The sequence below is a fragment of the Sorex araneus genome, chromosome X, assembly GCF_027595985.1.
Source record: "Sorex araneus isolate mSorAra2 chromosome X, mSorAra2.pri, whole genome shotgun sequence".
Classification (NCBI taxonomy): domain Eukaryota; kingdom Metazoa; phylum Chordata; class Mammalia; order Eulipotyphla; family Soricidae; genus Sorex; species Sorex araneus.
The window spans coordinates 82063417-82082816 of record NC_073313.1 but is presented as its reverse complement, the minus strand read 5'-3'; the positions used below and the strand labels follow the sequence as shown (position 1 = coordinate 82082816).

At 46.2% G+C, this 19400-nt stretch overlaps 1 protein-coding gene across 1 annotated transcript in view; it reads right to left on the bottom strand.

The window, feature by feature from the left end:
- Positions 1 to 3095: 3095 nt before the first annotated feature.
- Positions 3096 to 19400, bottom strand: part of GPC3 (glypican 3) — a 458480-nt gene continuing 442175 nt past the window's right edge. Inside the window, exon 8 of the mRNA XM_004606379.2 lies at positions 3096 to 3648. Coding sequence (XP_004606436.1) covers positions 3479 to 3648 — 170 coding nt within the window. The 3' untranslated portion in view covers positions 3096 to 3478. The remainder of the gene's footprint in view (positions 3649 to 19400) is intronic.

Below are 19400 nucleotides of genomic sequence, written 5' to 3'. Positions count from 1 at the left end.
TATGGGAATATTGTCTGCCATGGAGGCAGGGGGAGAGTAGAAAAGGCGGGGTATACACAGGATATTGGTGGTGGGGAATGTGCACTGGTGGAGGGATGGGTGTTTGATCATTGTGTGATTGTAACCCAAATATGAAAGCTTGTAACTATCGCATGGTGATTCAATAAAATTAAAAAAAAATTTTTAAATGTCCACAAAGGCTGAAAGTGGATATTGTGAACGTAAGCTCTGTAGGAGCCCCTGACAGGGCGTGTAGATGCTGGCAGGAGTAGGGAATGATAAGTTGTGAGAAATTACATTTCCTGCTTCCTGAATGGTGACCTCCTGCCAGTGGAGCGAAATAAGAGACCCTGGTCGGAACCACCTCCTAGAATCAAAAGGGGGACATTCTAGTCTATCCTTGGCTCCCACACTTTCCCTGGGTCTCATCCTCGCTTTCTCTTTTAGCCTCTCTTCCCCTTGTCCTCAGGAGGGTATTGAGTTCCCACTCAGTGGGAAGAATCAGAAAGAAAACTGCTTCTGTTGATTGCAACTGATGTGTGGGAAATGTGGGAGACATTCCAGGCTAAAGATAAGCGGGTGATTTCTGAGGTTCTGGAGCCCCAGAAAGTTTCAAGTATCAATCTCAGTGCTCCTATGGTTTGTGGTCTTGCATGGTTAAAGGCAACTTTAAGGCTGGACAGATTGTGCGAGGGTTAAGGCACTTGCCTTACAGGCAGCTGACCTGAGTTCCATTACCGGCACTGCACATGGTTTCCTGAGTCACTCCTGAGTCAGGAATAGCCCCTGAGCACCACCAGTGTGGCACAAATCCCTACCCCCAAACATCCACTTTAATACCAGGCCTACAATAGACAAAATAATGGGGATGAAATTATTATTAAGAGCTGGGGAGCTAGTATAGGGTTTAGGTTTAGGGTTTAGTATTATAAAAAGAAAGCCTTAGGTTTTAAGTTTTTAATTAAAAAGTTTTTGGGGGGTCATACCCAATGATGCTCAGGGGTTACTCCTGGCTCTGCACCCTGGAATTATTCCTGGCAGTGCTTGGGGGACCACATCAGATGCCGGGGATTTAACCTGGGTCAGTCATGTGTAAGGTAAACGCCCTCTCTGGTGTTCTATTGCTCCAGCCCCCAAGTATAGGTTTTTCTTGAGAAATCATCTTGAATTATCTTTTATTAATTTTGAAATTAAGAGGCAAGGGTCTACTGCCATTTGTATGTAATTCCTGTTACCTGGAATAATAAAAATGTTAATAGGGGCAAAATGATAGGATTTAAGGTATTGTTTTGCCTGTGAACAACCCTAATTTGATTCCCAGCACAGCTTATACATGCCCCCCGAACACACTGCCAGAAGTGATCCTTGAGCACAGAATGAAGAGTAATCCCTGGGCACTGCTGGCTGTGACCCTCTAAAACTCATCCCCCAAAAGAAAAAAAAATAGAAATTTATATTGGAGAGGGGGCAAAGAGACAGTACAGCAGGCAGAGCACTTGCCTTGCATGCGGCTGACCTGGATTTGATCCCTGGCACCACATAGGGTCCCCCCCAAAACACTACCAGGAGTGATCTCTGAGCACCACAGGGATTGACCCATAAATTTAAAAAATTCATATTGAAACAGACCTTTCATTCCAGAAGGACAGGTCAAGATTTTTTGTCTTCTATATTCTCTTATATCATGTATCGGGTGTGACACCCAGCAACTATGTCCGCAAAACCTAGTTGCTGAGTAACTGGATGTTGGTGAAGTCCACCTGAGGCCAAGAATGGGCAACTGGCTCCAACAAACCAAGGTTTCCTTGACAAATGGACCCAGGGCAGCTTCTGGGTCAGTCATGAGCAGTCATGGAGGAAAGGTGAGAAACAACAGGAAAGAAGCTGGGGGAGATTTCTTGGCTCCCTTGGGGGCCCTCCCTCCCTATGTTGGGCAGAAATGCATAGGCATCATGTAACTCTATGTGCATGAAGGATTTCTAACGGGGCTAAGCATGTTAAGCAAAGTTCAATGTGTAAAGAGAGATGTGGGAACTTTTGAAGACAACTTTGGCTTAGACAAGATACTCTAAAGGAAGGTTTGTAAAGTCACAAGTGTCGCTTGGTTGTATTTGGGGAATGAAAGGCTTTGGCTGGGGTCTAGGGCTACGACTGATTGAGTCCCATTCAAAATGTGGGTGTGCCAGGGCTGAGTGATAGCACAGTGGGTTAGGCACTTGTCTTGCACGAGGCCAATGCAGTATGATTCCTGTTGTACCATATGGTCCCCTGTGTCCCCACCAGAAAGTGATTCATGAGTGCAGTTCCAGGAACTCCTATGCATTGCTGTGTATGGCTAAAACCAAAAAAAAAAAAGTGGGTGGGGAGGAATGGAGTGATAGTATGGGGGTATGGCCTTGCCTTGCATACAGCTGATCAGGGTGACCTGGCACTACTTATAGTTCCCAAAGTCCTGCCTGGAGCGATCCCTCAGAACAAACCAGGATTAAGTCCTGAGCACTGCTAGGTGCGGCCCTAAAATAAAAAACTTAAAGTGTGGCTAAGCCATTAGACAGATAGTAGCACTGCACTGTTGTCCCATTGTTCATTGATTTGCTCGAGCGGGCACCAGTAACTTCTCCATTGTGAGACTTGTTGTTACTGTTTTTGGCATATCGAATAAGCCACGGGGAGCTTGCCAGGCTCTGCCATGTGGGCGGGATACTCTCGGTTGCTTGCTGGGCTCTCCGAGAGGGATGGAGGAATTGAACCCGGGTCGGCCACTTGCAAGGCAAACGCCCTACCTATGGTATGCCCAGAGAGATCGTACGGGGGTTAAATCATGTGCTTTGCATATAACCAACCCTGATTCTATCCCCAGCACTGCCAGGGATCACTCCTGAGTACAGGAGCCAGGAATAACCCCTGAACATTGCTGTGTGATTCAGGTCCCCACTCCTCCCAAAAAGGGGGGAGCACGGAGATAGGTTTCCAAGAACCCATTACTGCACAGAAATTTTAGCTGAGAAATATAAACATGGCAAGGACAGCAGAGTTACCAGAAACCAGAGCTTACCCAAATGCTGCCCCCCCTCAAAAAAAAGAGACACAATACATTTTTATTTGAGTATTTATTATTTTTTTTGTCCAAAGAAATCCATGCAAAGGGAAAGAAAGAAGAAGAGAGACATGGTAACCATGTTCTAGCAGCCAAACAGAAAACAAATTTGGCACAATATTTTTTTTCTTTTTTTTTCTTTTTTGGTTTTTTTTTTTTTTTTTTGTAAAAGGACAAGCTAGACTACTACTAAAATGGACCTTCTGCCTAGTAAGACCATTCGAATTTCGAAAACATCACACAAGGTTCGTCTTCTACTTGAATGGCTGGAGAAGGTGGATACAATAAAAAAAAATAGAAAAAAAATAAAAAGGTGGTTCCCACAATAGAGGTAAACCACAGAGGTGCTGCAGGGCAGCACGCGTCATGGGCACTGGGGAGTCAGTGCACCAGGAAGAAAAAGCACAGCACGGAGATGGCCAGGCTGGTGAGAACCTTCAGCGGGGAACGGGCACTCCCAAGGTTGTGGGAGGCAATGATCTCGTTGTCCTTCTGGTTCACATGGTGCTTGCTTCCGGCCGAGTCATCCACGTCCAGGTCATAAGCCAGTTCTGTCAAGAGAAAAGAAGAGCGTTCAAGACACAATTCCCAACGGCGGCGTCTAATGGACCCTTCTCCAAGGGCTTAAGCCCTGGGCTAGATTTACACCGCCCCATCTCAGCTGGAATTTTTTTTCTTGGCATTCCCCACACCAGACCTCCAGGAGCCAGGGGTCAGGAATGTGGCTCAGTGGAAAAGTATGTACCCTGCAGGCAAGAAACATGGGTTTCAACCCCTGCAGGGCCCCCTAAAGAAAAATGTGAATAGAATCAAAGTAGAATCAAAGGAAGACCTCCAGGAGAGGAGGCGGCTGAATATGGGTTCTAGAGGGGCTCCTTTCAGAGATCATCCTGATGGCAAGCCAACTGGTTGCTCCCTCTTCTCTTTGACACCACCCAGTTCCCCTGCGAACCCCTTTGCAACATACCCTCCCCTACAAAGCTCAGTCTTTTTGTTTGTTATTTTGAGCCGTAGTCCTGGCTCTGTCCTCAAGGATCACTCTGATGTTGCTCAGGGGACCATATGAGATGCTTGGGATCGAACACTCATTGGCCACATATGCAAGGCCAGTGCTGTACCCAATGTATTAACTCTCTAGCACCAAAACTTCGTTAAAAGTTGATTTTCTTTCTTTCTTTTTTGGTTTTTGGGCCACACCCAGCTGTGCTCAGGGTTTACTCCTGCACTCAGGAATCACTACAGACAGACCTAGGAAACCATGTGAGGTGTTGGGGATTGAACCCTGCTCTGCCAGGTGCAAGGCAAATGCCTGACCTGCTGTACTACCTCTCCGGTCTCAAAAGGCAAATTCCAACAGGTCTCAAGGATAGCAAGCTATAAAGTGCTGTGCAGTGACTCTGTGTATGTGTGTGTGTGTGTCTTGGAGGGGAATATTTTGCATCTCCTAGACTTGGCATCCCATAGATTTTACCTGAGAGCCACATGAATTAGAGTTGAGGAGTGGGTAATTTGTTATTAAAATAGTCCCATTTGGGAGATGGAGGTTAGTGCTCAGGGATCACTCCTGGTGGGCCTCTGGGGATCAAAGCCTGTGTTAGTGACAGAACCAGGGTAATCTGCCTGCAAGGCAAGTGCCTAAGCCCTGACATGCTCTTTCTGCCATCCCAAATAGTTATCTCTATGGTCTTGACGTAGATATGGTCTTTACGTAGCGATTTCTCCGGGGGGTGGGGGGGGGGCGGGAATCACAACTGATGTAATGTATAGGATTTCAATTAGTATTAAGACTAAGAAAGGGTTGGAAGATAAGCCTGCTTGATTGAGTGCCTCTCATTTAGGAGCTGGTTTCAGGGTTCTGACAAGAAACGGACTCATGGGGCCAGAGACAGAGAAGAAGTACAGCAGTGAAGGTGCTTGCCTTGCACACGGCTGGCCCAGATTCCATCCCTGGCACCCCATATGGTACCCTGGAGTGGAACTTGAGCACAGGGGCCAGGAGTAAGCCTTGAGCAATGCTGGTGTGGCCCCCAAACAAACAGGAAAAAAAAACACACAAAAAAGATATAAGCTCTTGGGGCTGGAGAGATAGCACAGCGGGTAGGGCGTTTGCCTTGCACGCGGCCGGCCCGGGTTCAAATCCCAGCATCCCATATGGTCCCCTGAGCACCACCAGGGGTAATTCCTGAGTGCAGAGCCAGGAGTAACCCCTGTGCATCGCCGGGTGTGACCCAAAAACCAAAAAAAAAAAAAAAGAAAGAAAGAAGCTCTTGAGGGTGGCTTAAGTGCCAAGGTAAATCTAAAGTAAATCTATGAAAGTAAACCTAAGTCTAAGTGGTTGGCTGGGAAGCTCAAGATGGCTGACCCTGGCCCCAGTTCCCTGTTTTTCAGCTTTGCTTTTCCAGAGTTGAAGCTCCAAACAGCTTCGTTGGCTCTGTGAGACTCCGTGGCCAGGTTGCTATTTCCATACAGCTGATGAATGTGATGTGACATGCGCCATCTCTGACCAGCCAAGTGTCTTGGGGCTGCGGGGCACCGGAAAGCTCCCTGTGGGACCCTGAGCTGCGTAACCACAGTTGCAGAGGAGATGAGTGAGATTCTACAGAGGGACGGAAGCAAGGAGCAGGAAGGGCTCCTCTTACCGGGGATGAAACTCAGTAAGTCACAGGAAGCAAGAATGAGGGAGGACTCGGCTGGGCCAGGATGCCTGCAGAACAAGGGCTCAGGCCCAGGGCTGCTTAGCGGCTGGCACTGGTGAGAGCAGGCAGCAAGGTCAAGGAGGTCAGAGGCTGTGTGGGGTGTCTGATGACCTAAACTCTGAACACCACTTCTCAAACCCGTCACTAGCCATGTGCAATGTCCTTGTCAATGGTGTAGCAAACACATCATGCTTTGGGTATCTGAGTCCACTGTATCTTAAGGAGTCTTGAATTTGCATGCATTTGATGATCAGGACAGAGGATGATTTTTCTAATCGAAATTTTTCTAATTTCTGTTTTTTCTAATTTTTAATGATTATGTTTCTTCTTGCTTAAGTGAACCTTATGCCTTTTCAGTTGAAATTTGGGTTTTTGGTTTCGTATTGTTATATTTTGGGGGCCATTCCTGGTGGGGCTCAGGGGACCCTCTGCAGTACGAAGGATCGAAACCAGGTCGGGTTCTCTGCAGCCAGATGCCTTTTCTTCTAAATGGGTACCCACCATTTTCTGATTAATTTCAATAACCTCCAGTTTATGGAATCTCCCACCTATAGGTACACCATACAGATAATTACTCCTGTTTTCTTATAATACCAAGAGTTACTTGTCATTGCTCTAAAAGGAATTCAGGGCTGGAGCGATAGCACAGTGGGTAGGGTGTTTGCCTTGCACATGGCCAACCCGGGTTCGATTCCCAGCATCCCACATGGTCCCCTGAGCACCAAAAGGAGTTATTCCTGAGTGCAGAGCCAGGAGTTAACTCCTGTGCATAGCCAGGTGTGACCCAAAAAGCAAAAAAAAAAAAAGGAATGGATTCAATTTTTTAATACTTATTTTGCGGTGTGGGGGCCATACATGATGGTGCCCAGCGGCTATTCCTGGCTCTGCACTCAGGGACTATGCCTAGGCAATGCTGGGCGGTCCAAACAGGGTCAGCTTGCGTGCAAAGCAAGTTCCCTTCACCCTGGTCCCATCTCTCCAGCCCAAGTTAAGAGAGTCTTTTGTCTTGAGCACCTCAAGTAATTTCAATCAAACTTCCTAGAAACCCTCTCACCCAGGGAAAACTGCCCCCTGCAGCTAATGACCTTGCTCTTCTTTCCCCTCAATATAAATCAAAGTAATGGAAGAGAGAAAAGGAACCCAAAAGCCACACTCGACCCGTCCATCAGCCCTCTGAAACTGAGAGGTGAACTATGCAGAGCACAGAGAAGGCCGAGGTCAGCCGGCAGCTGGCAAGGAGGGAGCAGGCTTAGGTCACGATCAGATTTCAGCCAAGCTGAGAGCACATGTGGCCTGATCTGTTGAAAGCCCAGCCTTGAGTCTCATGGCAACTTCTCCACTTCAATGAAGGAAAGTATTTTTAGAGCTGACCTGCTGAAGAGCACTCTTGGTAGCACTTTCAGCTTCTTTTTCTGGCTGCTTCCCTTACCCCACATCAAGATGAGACATTTGTTACCGTGGCCACTCCGCTCCTACACCATTTATCTGGCTCTTCAAATAATCCACTAACAAGATGCATCGTGCCTACCAGAGCGATTATGGCAATTCTCGCCCCCCCCCACCCACTCAATGCAGCTAAAGCCAGCAATTGTATATCATTGGTCGGGCCACCTCTTTTCTTATTTCTAGCTCTTAGACTGGAGGCTTTCAAAAGATAAAAAATGATGACCAGGGCTGGAGCAATAGTACAGTGGTAGGGTGCTTGCTTTGCATATGGCTGACATGGGCTAGATCCCCAGCATCCCTCATGGTCACCCAAGCCCACCAGGAGTGATCTCTGAGCACAGAGCCAGGAGTAAACCTTGAGCATTGCTGGGTGTGGCTCCCAAATAAACAAACAAAAAGATTACCCATGGGACCTGAGAGACAGAGTCGCGCGCACAAGGGAGTGAGAGGAGAGAGAAAGAGAACATGGTTGTTAAGGCCATTGCCCTGCTTGATCTTGATTGGCTCTCCAGCACTTCATAGAGCCACCTGAGCACTACTGGGTACAGCACCCAATCCACCTTCCTCCTCCCAAAATTGATTATAGATGATTTAATTCTCATTGTCTACTGAGCCCTGTGCTAAGCTACTCACATACATTATCTCACTTGATTTGACATTATTGGTGATGCTGAGAGATCATAATCACTGTCACTGTCATCCCATTGCTCACTGATTTGCTCGAACGGGCACCAGTAATATCTCCATTTTGAGACTTGTTTTTACTGTTTTTGGCATATCGAATACGCCATGGGTAGATTGCCAGGCTCTGCTGTGTGAGCGAGACACTCTCAGTAGCTTGCCGGGCTCTTCGAGAGGGACAAAGGAATCGAACTCAGGTCGGCTCCGTGCAAGGCAAATGCCTTACCGCTGTGCTATCGCTCCAGCCCACTGCTAAAAGATACATATAATAATAATTATCACTCTACTAATGAGGGAGCTCAAACACCTAGGGGGCTCAGCACCAGGGATTTGAACCTGTGTTGGTAGGATGCAAGCCAACAGCTATACTACTTTCCTAGTCCACAAAGACTATAGTTTTCCTGGCCCATATGTACATGGCTGATAAATGGCACATGTGCTATTTGAACAGATCTGATTCTGAACCTCAAAGGAAATGCTACCATCTGTTGTTGTATACCAGTTGCCAGTGATTAAGCAATAATTATGGATGCCTTCTTGAACCCCCAGACATATCTCTTGCCTAGGAGAACTTTTAAGAAGCATGACAAAAGTCAGTGTTTGGGGGGACCGGAGAGATAGGGCTGGGGGTAAGGTGCTTGCCTTGCAACTCACTGACTCCAGTTCAATACCTGACACCACATATGGTTGGTTCCCTGGGCACCAACAGGGCTGACTCCTGAGCACAGAACCAGGAGTAAACCCAAAGCACTGCCAGGTATGGCTCAAAGCCCTTACAATCAGCCCCCAAATATATGTATGTGTGTATGTATATATATATATATATATTATATGACAATCATTGACAGAGGAAATAGAATACAATTTAATTCATCAAGCTTCAGTACCTGCTATGTTCCAAGCATTTGCACTAGGAGTTTGGAGAAGAACAAATTATCTCCTTTCTGCAATCCCATGCTCTGGTTAGAATAACAAGCCAATAGACAAACCAACTAGACACTTGGCAGAAAGAAAGTGTTCAGGTAAAGTCTTAAGCAAATCACAGGGCTTGTAGGAAGATGGACATTCCAAGTAGAAGGATTATGGGAGGATTTCTTGGACCAATACCGATATAATTTATTTCTGGAAGGTTAGAGGAAATAGTTCTTCATTTTAGGCAGCTTGAGGACTCAGCTTGAGCCCAGTCACCAGGATCACTGAATGGAGGAAGGGAAATTCAGTAGGAACCGATTGTCTACTGTTGTGTTTGGGTGGGTGTTTTGGCATGGGAAATCAAAGGTAAGGCAGGAAGGACAGGTAAAGGCCAAACCTTGGTGGATTAAAAATTAGAAAACTTTATAGTACGGGCAACATTTGGGAGCCCTTGACTACGTTTCAATGAAGAAATCACATAATCTGATTTGGGGTTCTTGGAAAAACATTTTTGGTTTTGTTTTGCAGTCATACCTGGTGGTACTTAGGGCTTACTTCTGATTCTATGTTCAGGGATCATTCCTGGCAATGCTTGGGGGACTATACGTGGTACCAGGAATGGAAGTGGAGTCAGCTATGTGCAAGGCAAGAGCCTCAAATTCAGTATTATCTCGCCAGACCCTGAAAAGATTATTTTAACAGATTGGAGGATACTCCTCAGTGGGAGAAGCAACAAGAAGCCTGTGGGAACAGGATCTGAGGATTAGCCAGGAGCAAATGTAATGAATTACCAAAACAAAACAAAACAAAACAAAACACCCCAAACCCCAAACCTACAAAGACTCTTAATCTACACTAAACCAAAACCATGCCCGTTTGCTACAAACCAGATGTGTTATGGGAATCATCACGGCCCATCCTCTCGAAAATGCATATACATGTATGTTTACCAGTGATTTTCCAGAATATGGCTTTGTTGGAGAAGGGACATATTAGGACATGGACACCAATTGCTTCTATCTTGGAGTGAATTGTCAGGGAGAACCTTGAGGGCCAGCAGAGAGAATGTCATTCTAAATCCTACAATCTGTTCCTATTTGTAATCAGTTTCATTCTGCCCAGAGAGTAGCCCAACAATCTGTACTAATTACTCAGTCTGCCTCTCATTTTACCCTCCTGCTTTGTATTGCAGATTCGATAATCCTTTTAAAATAATCAGCAGTCAGGAAGGTCTGCACCTAGTGTGGAAAAGCCTTCTAGGTAGAGCCAAGAGCTCAGTGGGGAATCCCTGTTTCCTAAATTAAGCAGATCCCCTAGTGGAATTCCCAAAGAAGGCGATATCACAGTGGGAGCCTGAAGTTCTGGGTTCCTTCCTAGCCTCATCTTAGTTCTTTCACCTTGGGTGAGTCACTTCTTTCTTCCTGGGGACCTCAGTCACCCCACCCGTTAAACCTGGGGGTTGGGCTGGAAAATTGCCAAATTTCATTCTAGTTTTGTCTTTGTTATGGGGGCCATACTCAGCTATGCTCAGGGCTTGCTCCTGGATCAATGCTCAGGAAATCATTCCTGGCACAGTTGTGGGACCATAGGTCATTCCAGGGATCAAAACTGGGTCAGCTGTGTACAAAGAAAAGAGCCTCTCCCCTCTTTCCAGTTCCCTCACCCTTCTGGCTGTATTTGTCTGCTATTCCAAGGCTCATTCTGCTGCAGTTTGCAATCGTTCCTTAGCCCACCCTAGCCAAGGTGCCAGCCCCCATCCCCGCCGCCCAGAGAGCCCGCACATGAAAAGGAAATCTATCCATGGCTTTACTGGGGATACGTGTTGTAAAAATCTAAAACAATTATTTTTCTTGTGTTAACCTACTACCAAATCCGTAACTCATCTAGTGCCAACTCATCCACTCCCAAATTCAAAGCTATCTCATCTTGGATGATGTACTCTTGCCAGCAATGCATACATGCTGAACTGTTTGGGTTCTCTTTCAACCCTGACACCACAACGTCCCCTGAAGTCAGTATGCACAAAGCTGTGGGCCAAGAGTTGCTGGTCCTGGGGTAGACCAAGCAGGCATGCATGGGCAGCCAAGGGAGATGTTAGCCAAAGAGACAAGTCTTGGGGCCCTGACAAAGCCACTGAGGTCTTACACATATACCTGGCAGATGCTCACCTTGGGTGGTATGGACATGAAGGCGAGCAATGCGTTCCCTTTTTGTGGCGCTGTGTGTGCATATGTGGACCACACCTGGTGGTGCTCAGAGTCAGCTGCATGAAAGGCAAGAGTACTATCTCTTCATGAGTTATGAACTTGGTATATTATCTCTCTGGCCCCTTGCCAGATTTTAGTTGTTGCTGTTGGCTTGTTTGGGGCCACACCGAGAGGGCTCAGGGATCACTCCTGGTGGTGCTAGGAATTGAACCCAGGTTAGCTGTGCCCAAGACAACACCAGCTCTGCTGTACTCTCTATTCAGCTTGTGCTTAGTTTGTTTTTTAAATACAAAATGGCATTTGGGGGTTTTCATCATTAACCATACTTCATTATTGCATTTAGTCACGAAGGAAAAAGGGCTGGAGAAACAGAACAGGAGAGAAGAGTATTTGATTTGCCTACAGTCAACTCTGGATTGATCTCTGAAACTGGATAAAGTACCCTGAGCACTGTAAGATGTCATTCCTGAGCACAGAGCCAGTACTAGTCCTGGTGTACTGTTAAGTGTAACCCAAGGAATAGAATAAATGTAGCCCTTGAGCCCTTTGGAAAAGAAGTCTCTTTTTTTGGGGGTGTCACACCTGGTGATGCACAGGGGTTACTCCTGGCTCTGCACTCAGGAATTACCCCTGGGGGTGCTCAAGGGACCATATGGGATGCTGGGAATCGAACCCGGGTCAGTCGCGTGCAAGGCAAATGCCCTATCTTCTGTGCTATTGCTCCAGCCCCTGGAAAAGAAGTCTCTTGACTAGAATCTCCTTTCAAAAAATAATATAGGCTACTATTCTCCTATTTAGGTACATCATGAATCAAGTCCTATTCCCAGCCCCAGATCGATTCAATCACGGAAACTGACAATGTGAGTGGGTAGTGTGGATGCTGGTCCTCCTCCACCACTCCCAGAATTGTCACCACCTTCCACAGGAGTTTCATGACTATGACTCCCGTGTCTCCAGAGCCTGCTTGCCCACACAGCAACCTAACAGCACCCCAGGAATCATAGCTTCCCCCACACCTCTCCTTCCCACAGAAGAGCTTCCCTCATTCCCAGAGGAAGTAATAGGCCTGAGAGTTAGTGAGAATCAGTGGAGTCGGAGCACATGTCACGGCCAGGATCCAGCTTGGGTGATGACGGGAGAACGTGAAGTGAACTGGCAATGGGGAGCCACTGCTTACTAGTCATAGGGTTTCCGTTTGGGGTAATAAAAACAGATTTGGATATGCTAGCATGATAACCTTTCAGTATTTGTGTTGCAAACGATAATGCCCAAAAGGAGAGAGGGAGAGACAGACAGACAGAGAGACAGAGAAGGAGAGAGAAAGATAGAGGGAGAGAGAAAGAGAGACAGACAGACAGAGACAGAAGAAAAGTGCCTGCCATAGAGGCAGGCAGGGTGGGGGTGTTGAGTGGGAGGGAAACTGGGAACATTGGTGATGGTGGGAAATGTACACTAGTAAGGGAATGGGTGTTGGCACACGATATGACTGAAATCTAATCATCAACAACTTTGTAACTGTGTATCTCACTGTGATTCAATAAAAAAGAAATAAATATATAAATGAAAACTGATATATATACATAATATAAATCAAAAGAGTTTCATTTCAAACATGAAAAAACAGATTTGGAGAATCCCTAAATATTTCATATTATGAATTTTAAACTGGAAAAGTTGACATTATGTATTAAAATTTTAAAAAAATCCTATAGAAACCAAATGATAATGGCCTCTGGGGGAACATTCCAATTTTTAAGGAGAGTACATTACTACTCTAGTATTTTTACCTCCTAGTGTGTATGAATGTACCTGTTACAGAAACATCTACCCCCAAATAATAACCTCTCAGTACGTTGAAAATCAGGTTAAACTGCCCAAAATGAAAGGGAATGGATATTTAAGTACTACCCTACAATCACAGATATGGCTTCCTAGTTGGGAATGGAGGAAAAGGGCAATTTTTGTCAAGAATTTGAGGCTGTTTGAATGAAGAAAGCCTTTTATACAAACTCAGGAAGCTTGCATTTACTTTTTGTGACTCACATAAATGATGCTAAGCTGAAACCACATTTTAAAAATCAAAGCATACACTCTGTCCTCATTTCTTAAATTTTTTTTAATAGTTTAGCTCCAAAGAGCTCTGTTTATAATATAAATTTTGGGCATGATGTAGCTGATGAAATATGCATCATTGGGCTTTTAGGATGTAGAACAAAAATAAAAAAAAGTCAGATTGGAATCAAACCCCATGTTGTTGAGGGTCTGGGAGAGTGAGGGAGTGGTCTCAGAAGTTTCTAGGATGTGAGCCGCAGTGATAACACGGTGGGTGAGGTGCTTGCCTTGTACACAGCAGCCTTAGGTTTGTTCTCTAGCAAGCCCTATGGTCCCCCAAGCACTGCCAGGAATGATCTCTGAGCACAGAGCCAAGAGTGAGCTCCAACATTGCTGGGTGTGGCCCCCAAGCAAAAGCAAAAAGAAAAATAAGGTTTCTAGTATACTGAATTGAAAGTTCTCTGATGACAATTGGGGTAGGGCTTTAGTAGGCTAAGGTAGACTTAGATGGGGAACCCCAAAGTCTGGTAACCTCCCATTTCCCCCGTCTCATAGGTAGGGTTTTATGAATTTGCATGTCTTCCACACACAGGGGTCATATTCATCTCCTTGGTATCATTCCCATTTTAGTACCTGTGCTGCCAAAGTGAGCCCAATCTTCCATTCTTAATCAACCATTACGATGTTATGAATAATGTCCCGGAGTACTGAAATGTTTGCAATGTCCTGGCAGTTTTCAACAGGAAGGAAACTTGTGAACGCAATAACCATAGATGAAATCCCAGAATACACTGAGCCTAAGTGTGGGAACACCTCAAGCAGGCAGGTATCCTCATCCTCTGGAGAGGAAAAGCTTACCTAAGATATTCCATCTGAATTGATTGACTCCTCAAAAACTTGTGAATGGTAAACTCATCAATCTGCAGACTTGGAGACTATTTCCCCCTGAATATATTTGGAAGAACCCACTGTCATCCAGGCTCCATCTTCAGGTCTTCCTGTCTTTGGATCTATTTATTTATTTTTTTTTGCTTTTTGGGTCACACCTGGCAATGCTCAGGGGACCATATGGGATGCTGGGAATCGAACCCGGGTCAGCCGCATGCAAGGCAAATGCCCTACACTCTGTGCTATCACTCCAGCCCCTGTCTTTGGATCTAGACTACCAGGAAGATCCCATTCTCGCCCTGACCTAGGCACCCTCTCCTCTGTCTTTAGATGCTGACCATGTTTTCTGTTTCATTTTCCCCCCATCCACTCCCCGTTTTCTTGATGCCCACTTCGATAAGATACTCATTCCTCTCCAATGACTCCTTGATTATCCAGGAAGAAGGAATGTGTTATTCAGTGACCACAGGAAAAAGACAATACTCTTTCAAAATCACATATGGTAGAACCTTTCTCTCTCCCGCAAAATCCTTTGATGGCTCCATACTGCATTTGGGAACCCTTTGATGGCTCCATACTGCATTTGGGAACAAATCCTGTCTTGTCAACCATGAACTCTCTCCCATCGTGCCTTGCTTTCCAGTTTCCAGCTCCCATCTAATTCTTCAAGCATGTGTGCGTGCACTTGCTCTCACACATATTCTCTCTTTTCTCTTCTTCTGTCAACTTATATGATACAATTTCCAGGAAGCCTTCCCTTCCTTCTCACCCCAGCCCAAATGATTCACTTCCCTCACTGTCCCTCATTTGGATTGTCCTCTTATTATAGCACTAAGCCCCCTCAGTGTAAAAAGAGGAGTCTTTTTCCTCCCTGGAGCTCCCACACAGCAAAGTCACTTAATCAGACATGCTCATGGAATGAATGCATGAATCAGAGCCTGCCCCAATCCCCAGCCTACTGGGAGTATGCAATAGAAGGATGGCCTTTAGCAGACAACCATCTCAGGAAGTCCATTCTTATTAACAGATGATTTGCTGAGGGTGGAGCAAGAGGTGTCTTGCTGTGATCTTGGATGAAGACAAGAGAGAAAAAGGCTAGGCCAATGGTAAGGTGGCTCTGGACGCGAATAGCAGGGCTCAAAACATGACCCCCAGATTTCAAAGACCTCCAGAAAAGAGAGCAGGATCTCATTATCCATGGCATCAATGTGGATAGAATCCACAAAGAATATTTTCTTCTACCCTTTTGCTGCCTGGAACTTGATGCCTTGCTATGGAACCAGCCAACATGGGCTGGCATTCTGTGTACCATGCTGGGGCAGGAAACATGTTTGTTGCTGAGCAGGTTCCATTATTTGCTCACTCTCAACCCTCAAGATTGCATTCCCAGGGCTGGAGCGATAGCACAGCGGGTAGGGCATTTGCCTTGCATGTAGCTGACCTGGGTTTGATTCCCAGCATCCCATATGGTTCCCCAGCACCGCCAGGAATAATTCCTGAGTGCAGAGCCAGGACTGACCCCTGTGCATCGCTGGGTGTGACCCGAAAAGAAAAAAAAAGATTGCATTCCCATACCTTGAGCCCTGTCCTGGCCTCACAATCTATCTACCCTAGGGTACATGCTGTGTCCCTTTCCGTTTGCTGCTACTTCCCAAATGCAAGGGAGACTGCTGATGGAAATTTTAGGGCCTGTCTCGGTGACATCAAAATTCAACTCGGGTAATGAAGTCCTTTGCCCAGCTGTACTAGTACAAAGCGGTAAGACTTCAATCCCTGCCGGAGCACATGCCAGCACCTCTTTCCCCTTGCAGAGGGCCATGGGATAACTGCCAGGAAAATACAATTATAGGCTGGCACGGGAAGAAATACAATACCTTAACCGAAAAGTTCTGTGCTTGCAGTCCTTCCTCCCCCTTTCCATGTCTCTAGTTCCCTCTTCTTCTCTTGCCACTGCTCATGAAACTCATTTCCTGTGTCCAATTAGTTGCATCTCTTTGGTCTAGCTGCTGCTCTCCAGAAGAGTCTCTCTGCTCTCCACAGCGTCCCTGGCCATTGCCTTGGGCCCAGGGCAAGTTTGCCAGCTTCTGATGTGCTTTGGGATTCCATGTGGCCTGCTCACTTAACTCCCCTTGATTTTCTTTGAGAGACGGTCCAGTGGCTTCTGCCTCCATCTTCCATCCTGTTTCCATTCCCTTCCTTCAGTTCCTCAGCTCAGGCTCCCTTCTTTGTCCCACTAGCACCAGGTACCTCTGTCTCTATCCGCTCATGTCCTCCTTGATTCGGGTCCTTTCTTTCTTTCTCTAGCTCAGATTCTTCTTGCCACATCATTTTGGTAACTGCTATTATAGGGCCTTGTCTCCTTACCAAAGTGCAAAGGGTTTTGTTTTCACTTCTGTTTTCAATACCCAGGCCGTGTCTGTAAGAGTCAGGATGGCCATTTGGTAGAGCTCTCAGAGAAGGGATTCAAACACAGGCTGAAGGGGTGAAGGCAAATAGTTCTGGATGACCCTCCCAACCCCGAGAGTCTTGGGTTTCATTTAGCTCTCTAGAGGTCCCAGGGCAGGAAAGAAGGGTGAAGGGAAGGGACAGGGTTGATGTGACCTCTGCATTCCTCCCTTCAGCACAGACACGGTCTAGAGAGGAATGTAAAGACATTGCTTTGGATGTCTCTCCAAAAATGGGATCAGTGTCTTTTTTAGGGTGTGTGTGTGTGTAGAGGGGAGGGTTGGACCACAACTGGCTGAGCTCAGGGGCTATTCCAAACTCCGTCCTCAGGGATCCCATCTGTTGGTGCTTATGGGATCCTATGTGGTTCTGGGGATTCAACAATTTGCAAGGTAAGTGCCTAGATCAGAGGCCTGGGATCAGAGGATTTGGGATACCATGATTAAATTCAGTTTTGTGTGTGTGTGTGTGTGGAGTGCTGGGAACTGAATCCAGGTCCTTTATATGCAAGGCCAGTGCTGTACCACTAAGTAACACTCCCCCCTAACACACACACATACACACACCTCACTTTAAGTTAACCAAGGACTATTTGGTGTGGTAGTTTGGACCACACCCATCAGTGCTCAGGGAGCTATTCTTGGCTCATGTGCTCAAGAGTGACTGCTGGAGTTGCTCAGGGGAACATATGCAGTACGGGGAATTAAAACAGGGATCAGCGGGTTGCAAGGCCTTATCACCTGTGCTATATCTCTCTGGCCCTCAACCAACACAATTTTTAAGAGAGGAACTGCTGGCCTGCTTGCGGTGCGGAAGAAGAAGTGTGCCATCTATCCAGTGCGCTAAGGCAGGGGCAAAGTCCCCACAGGATAAGTAAGTGTGTGGATAGGATGGTCAGATGAGGACACCGCCAAGATAGCAGATCAAACAACCCCTGCAGGCCCGGACAAGTACTTGTTCCCCTACCCAAAGGAAACAATTAGCTGTAATTCTCAGGTGACAGACACCTTGCTCCATAAAGTACAGTCACATAATGCTGTGACTCGGCTGCAGGGGAAGTAAAAAGGGATCTGATGGAGAAAACCCATTCTGGAAACTTGATTAGGGCAGAAGTTGGAAGGACTCAAGGCAATCAAGGAGAAAAAGCTGGATGTTCCTCATACAGATTGCTCCCTGGGCATTAGAACAAAGGAGGCAAGTCCACAGGGAGGCCCAGAAAGGTAAAAAAAAGATGCCAAGTGAACCAAACCCATGGCTACAAAGATGTAAGTGGGAACAGGAAAAAGTTCTTGCTACAAAGAGCGGTGGCCAGATCAGTACGGAGCACACAGAGCAGCAGGACCATGTTGAACCCAAATGAAAAGAAGCTGCAATTTGCAGGAAATGAGCATTAATAGGCTCAAGGCTAACCAGGCCCTGTATCAATAGGAAAGCACAGGGTTGTTCTATTTACCTAGCACAGAACACAATTAAATGTACCCATCGAGCAAGACATATCCATCTTGTTATTAGCTCGAGTCAAATTAAGAGGAAAAGTGGCTGAATAGAACAGAGTGCTATGCTCTTAGCACAAAAAAAATATATCAGAAGGCAAATAATATTTCAGAGTGAGGTTGGAGAGATATTACAGCAGGTAGGGCATTTGCTGTGCACTTAGTTAATCCAGGTACCATCCCCGACACCCCATGTTGCCTCCCAAAACCCTGCCAGGAGTCATCCGTGAACACAGAGACAGGAGTAAGCTCTAAGTGTAGGCTGGGGGTGACCTCTACCCCCCAAAAAATGCACAGTGAAAAGACCTTGTAGGAAAAGAACCCATGCGTAGAACACATTCAAATGCAATCAAACCTCTTCTTGCAACACATACTGCAAATAGCACAGCCGGTAAGGTGTGTGCCTTGCACACGGCCGACCTGGGTTTGATTCCTCTGCCCCTCTCGGAGAGCCTGGCAAGCTACCGAGAGTATCTCACCCACACGACAAAGCCTGGCAAGCTACCCGTGGCATATTCAATACGCCAAAAACAGTAACAACAAGTCTCACAATGGAGACATTACTGGTGCCCACTCAAGTGAATCGATGAGCAACGGGATGACAGTGATACAGTGACAGTGATTGGGGGATATAGTGATAATACAGCGAGCAGGGCACTTGCCTTGCACACGGCTGACCCGGGTTCTATCTGTGGCATCCAATATGGTCCCCAGAGTAACACCAGGAGTAATTCCTGAGTACAGACCCAGAAAACCTGAGCATTGCTGGTGGAAGCCCCCAAACCAAAAACTAAAAATTACAACTCTTCTGCAATTATTCTAAGATAGGGCATAGGATGTTGATATGCAAATCAAACACATGGCATTAGTCAGTTCACCTGCTTCCTGCCATTTTATTTATGGAACTTCTCCCAACCAATTTTGGAGAAGTGATTAAACTGGTGCTCAGGAGTTTGGGGGTGGGGTATGGGAAGCTTCTTCTACGGGGAAGTACTTCCCTTAGAATCAGAGCCTGTCCCAAATCTAGCAAGTAATTTCTCCCTCATGTTTTCTTTTTAAAGGATTGTTGAGATATAATCTCTGGACTATCATGCTTGCCCATCTCAGTAAAATTAAACCGTATAATTTAATGATTTTAAAACTTATTTTAAATTTAGAGTTAAGTAGCTGTCATGAGAACTGTGTTTATCAGCCCAACACCCAACTGAGTGCCTTAAGTAAGTTTATAGTCAATCCCTTTGGAGGTTTTCATTTGATTTTTTTGGGGGGGTCACACCCGGAAATGCACAGGGGTTACTCCTGGCTCTGCACTCAGGAATTACTCCTGGCGGTGCTCAGGGGACCATATGGGTTGCTGGAAATCGAACCTGGGTCAGCAGTGTGCAAGGCAAACGCCCTACCTGCTCTGCTATTGTTCCAGCCCATGGAGGTTTTTGAGTTCTCCACAACATGATACTCTTGCCTACTCTGTCTTGAAACTTGG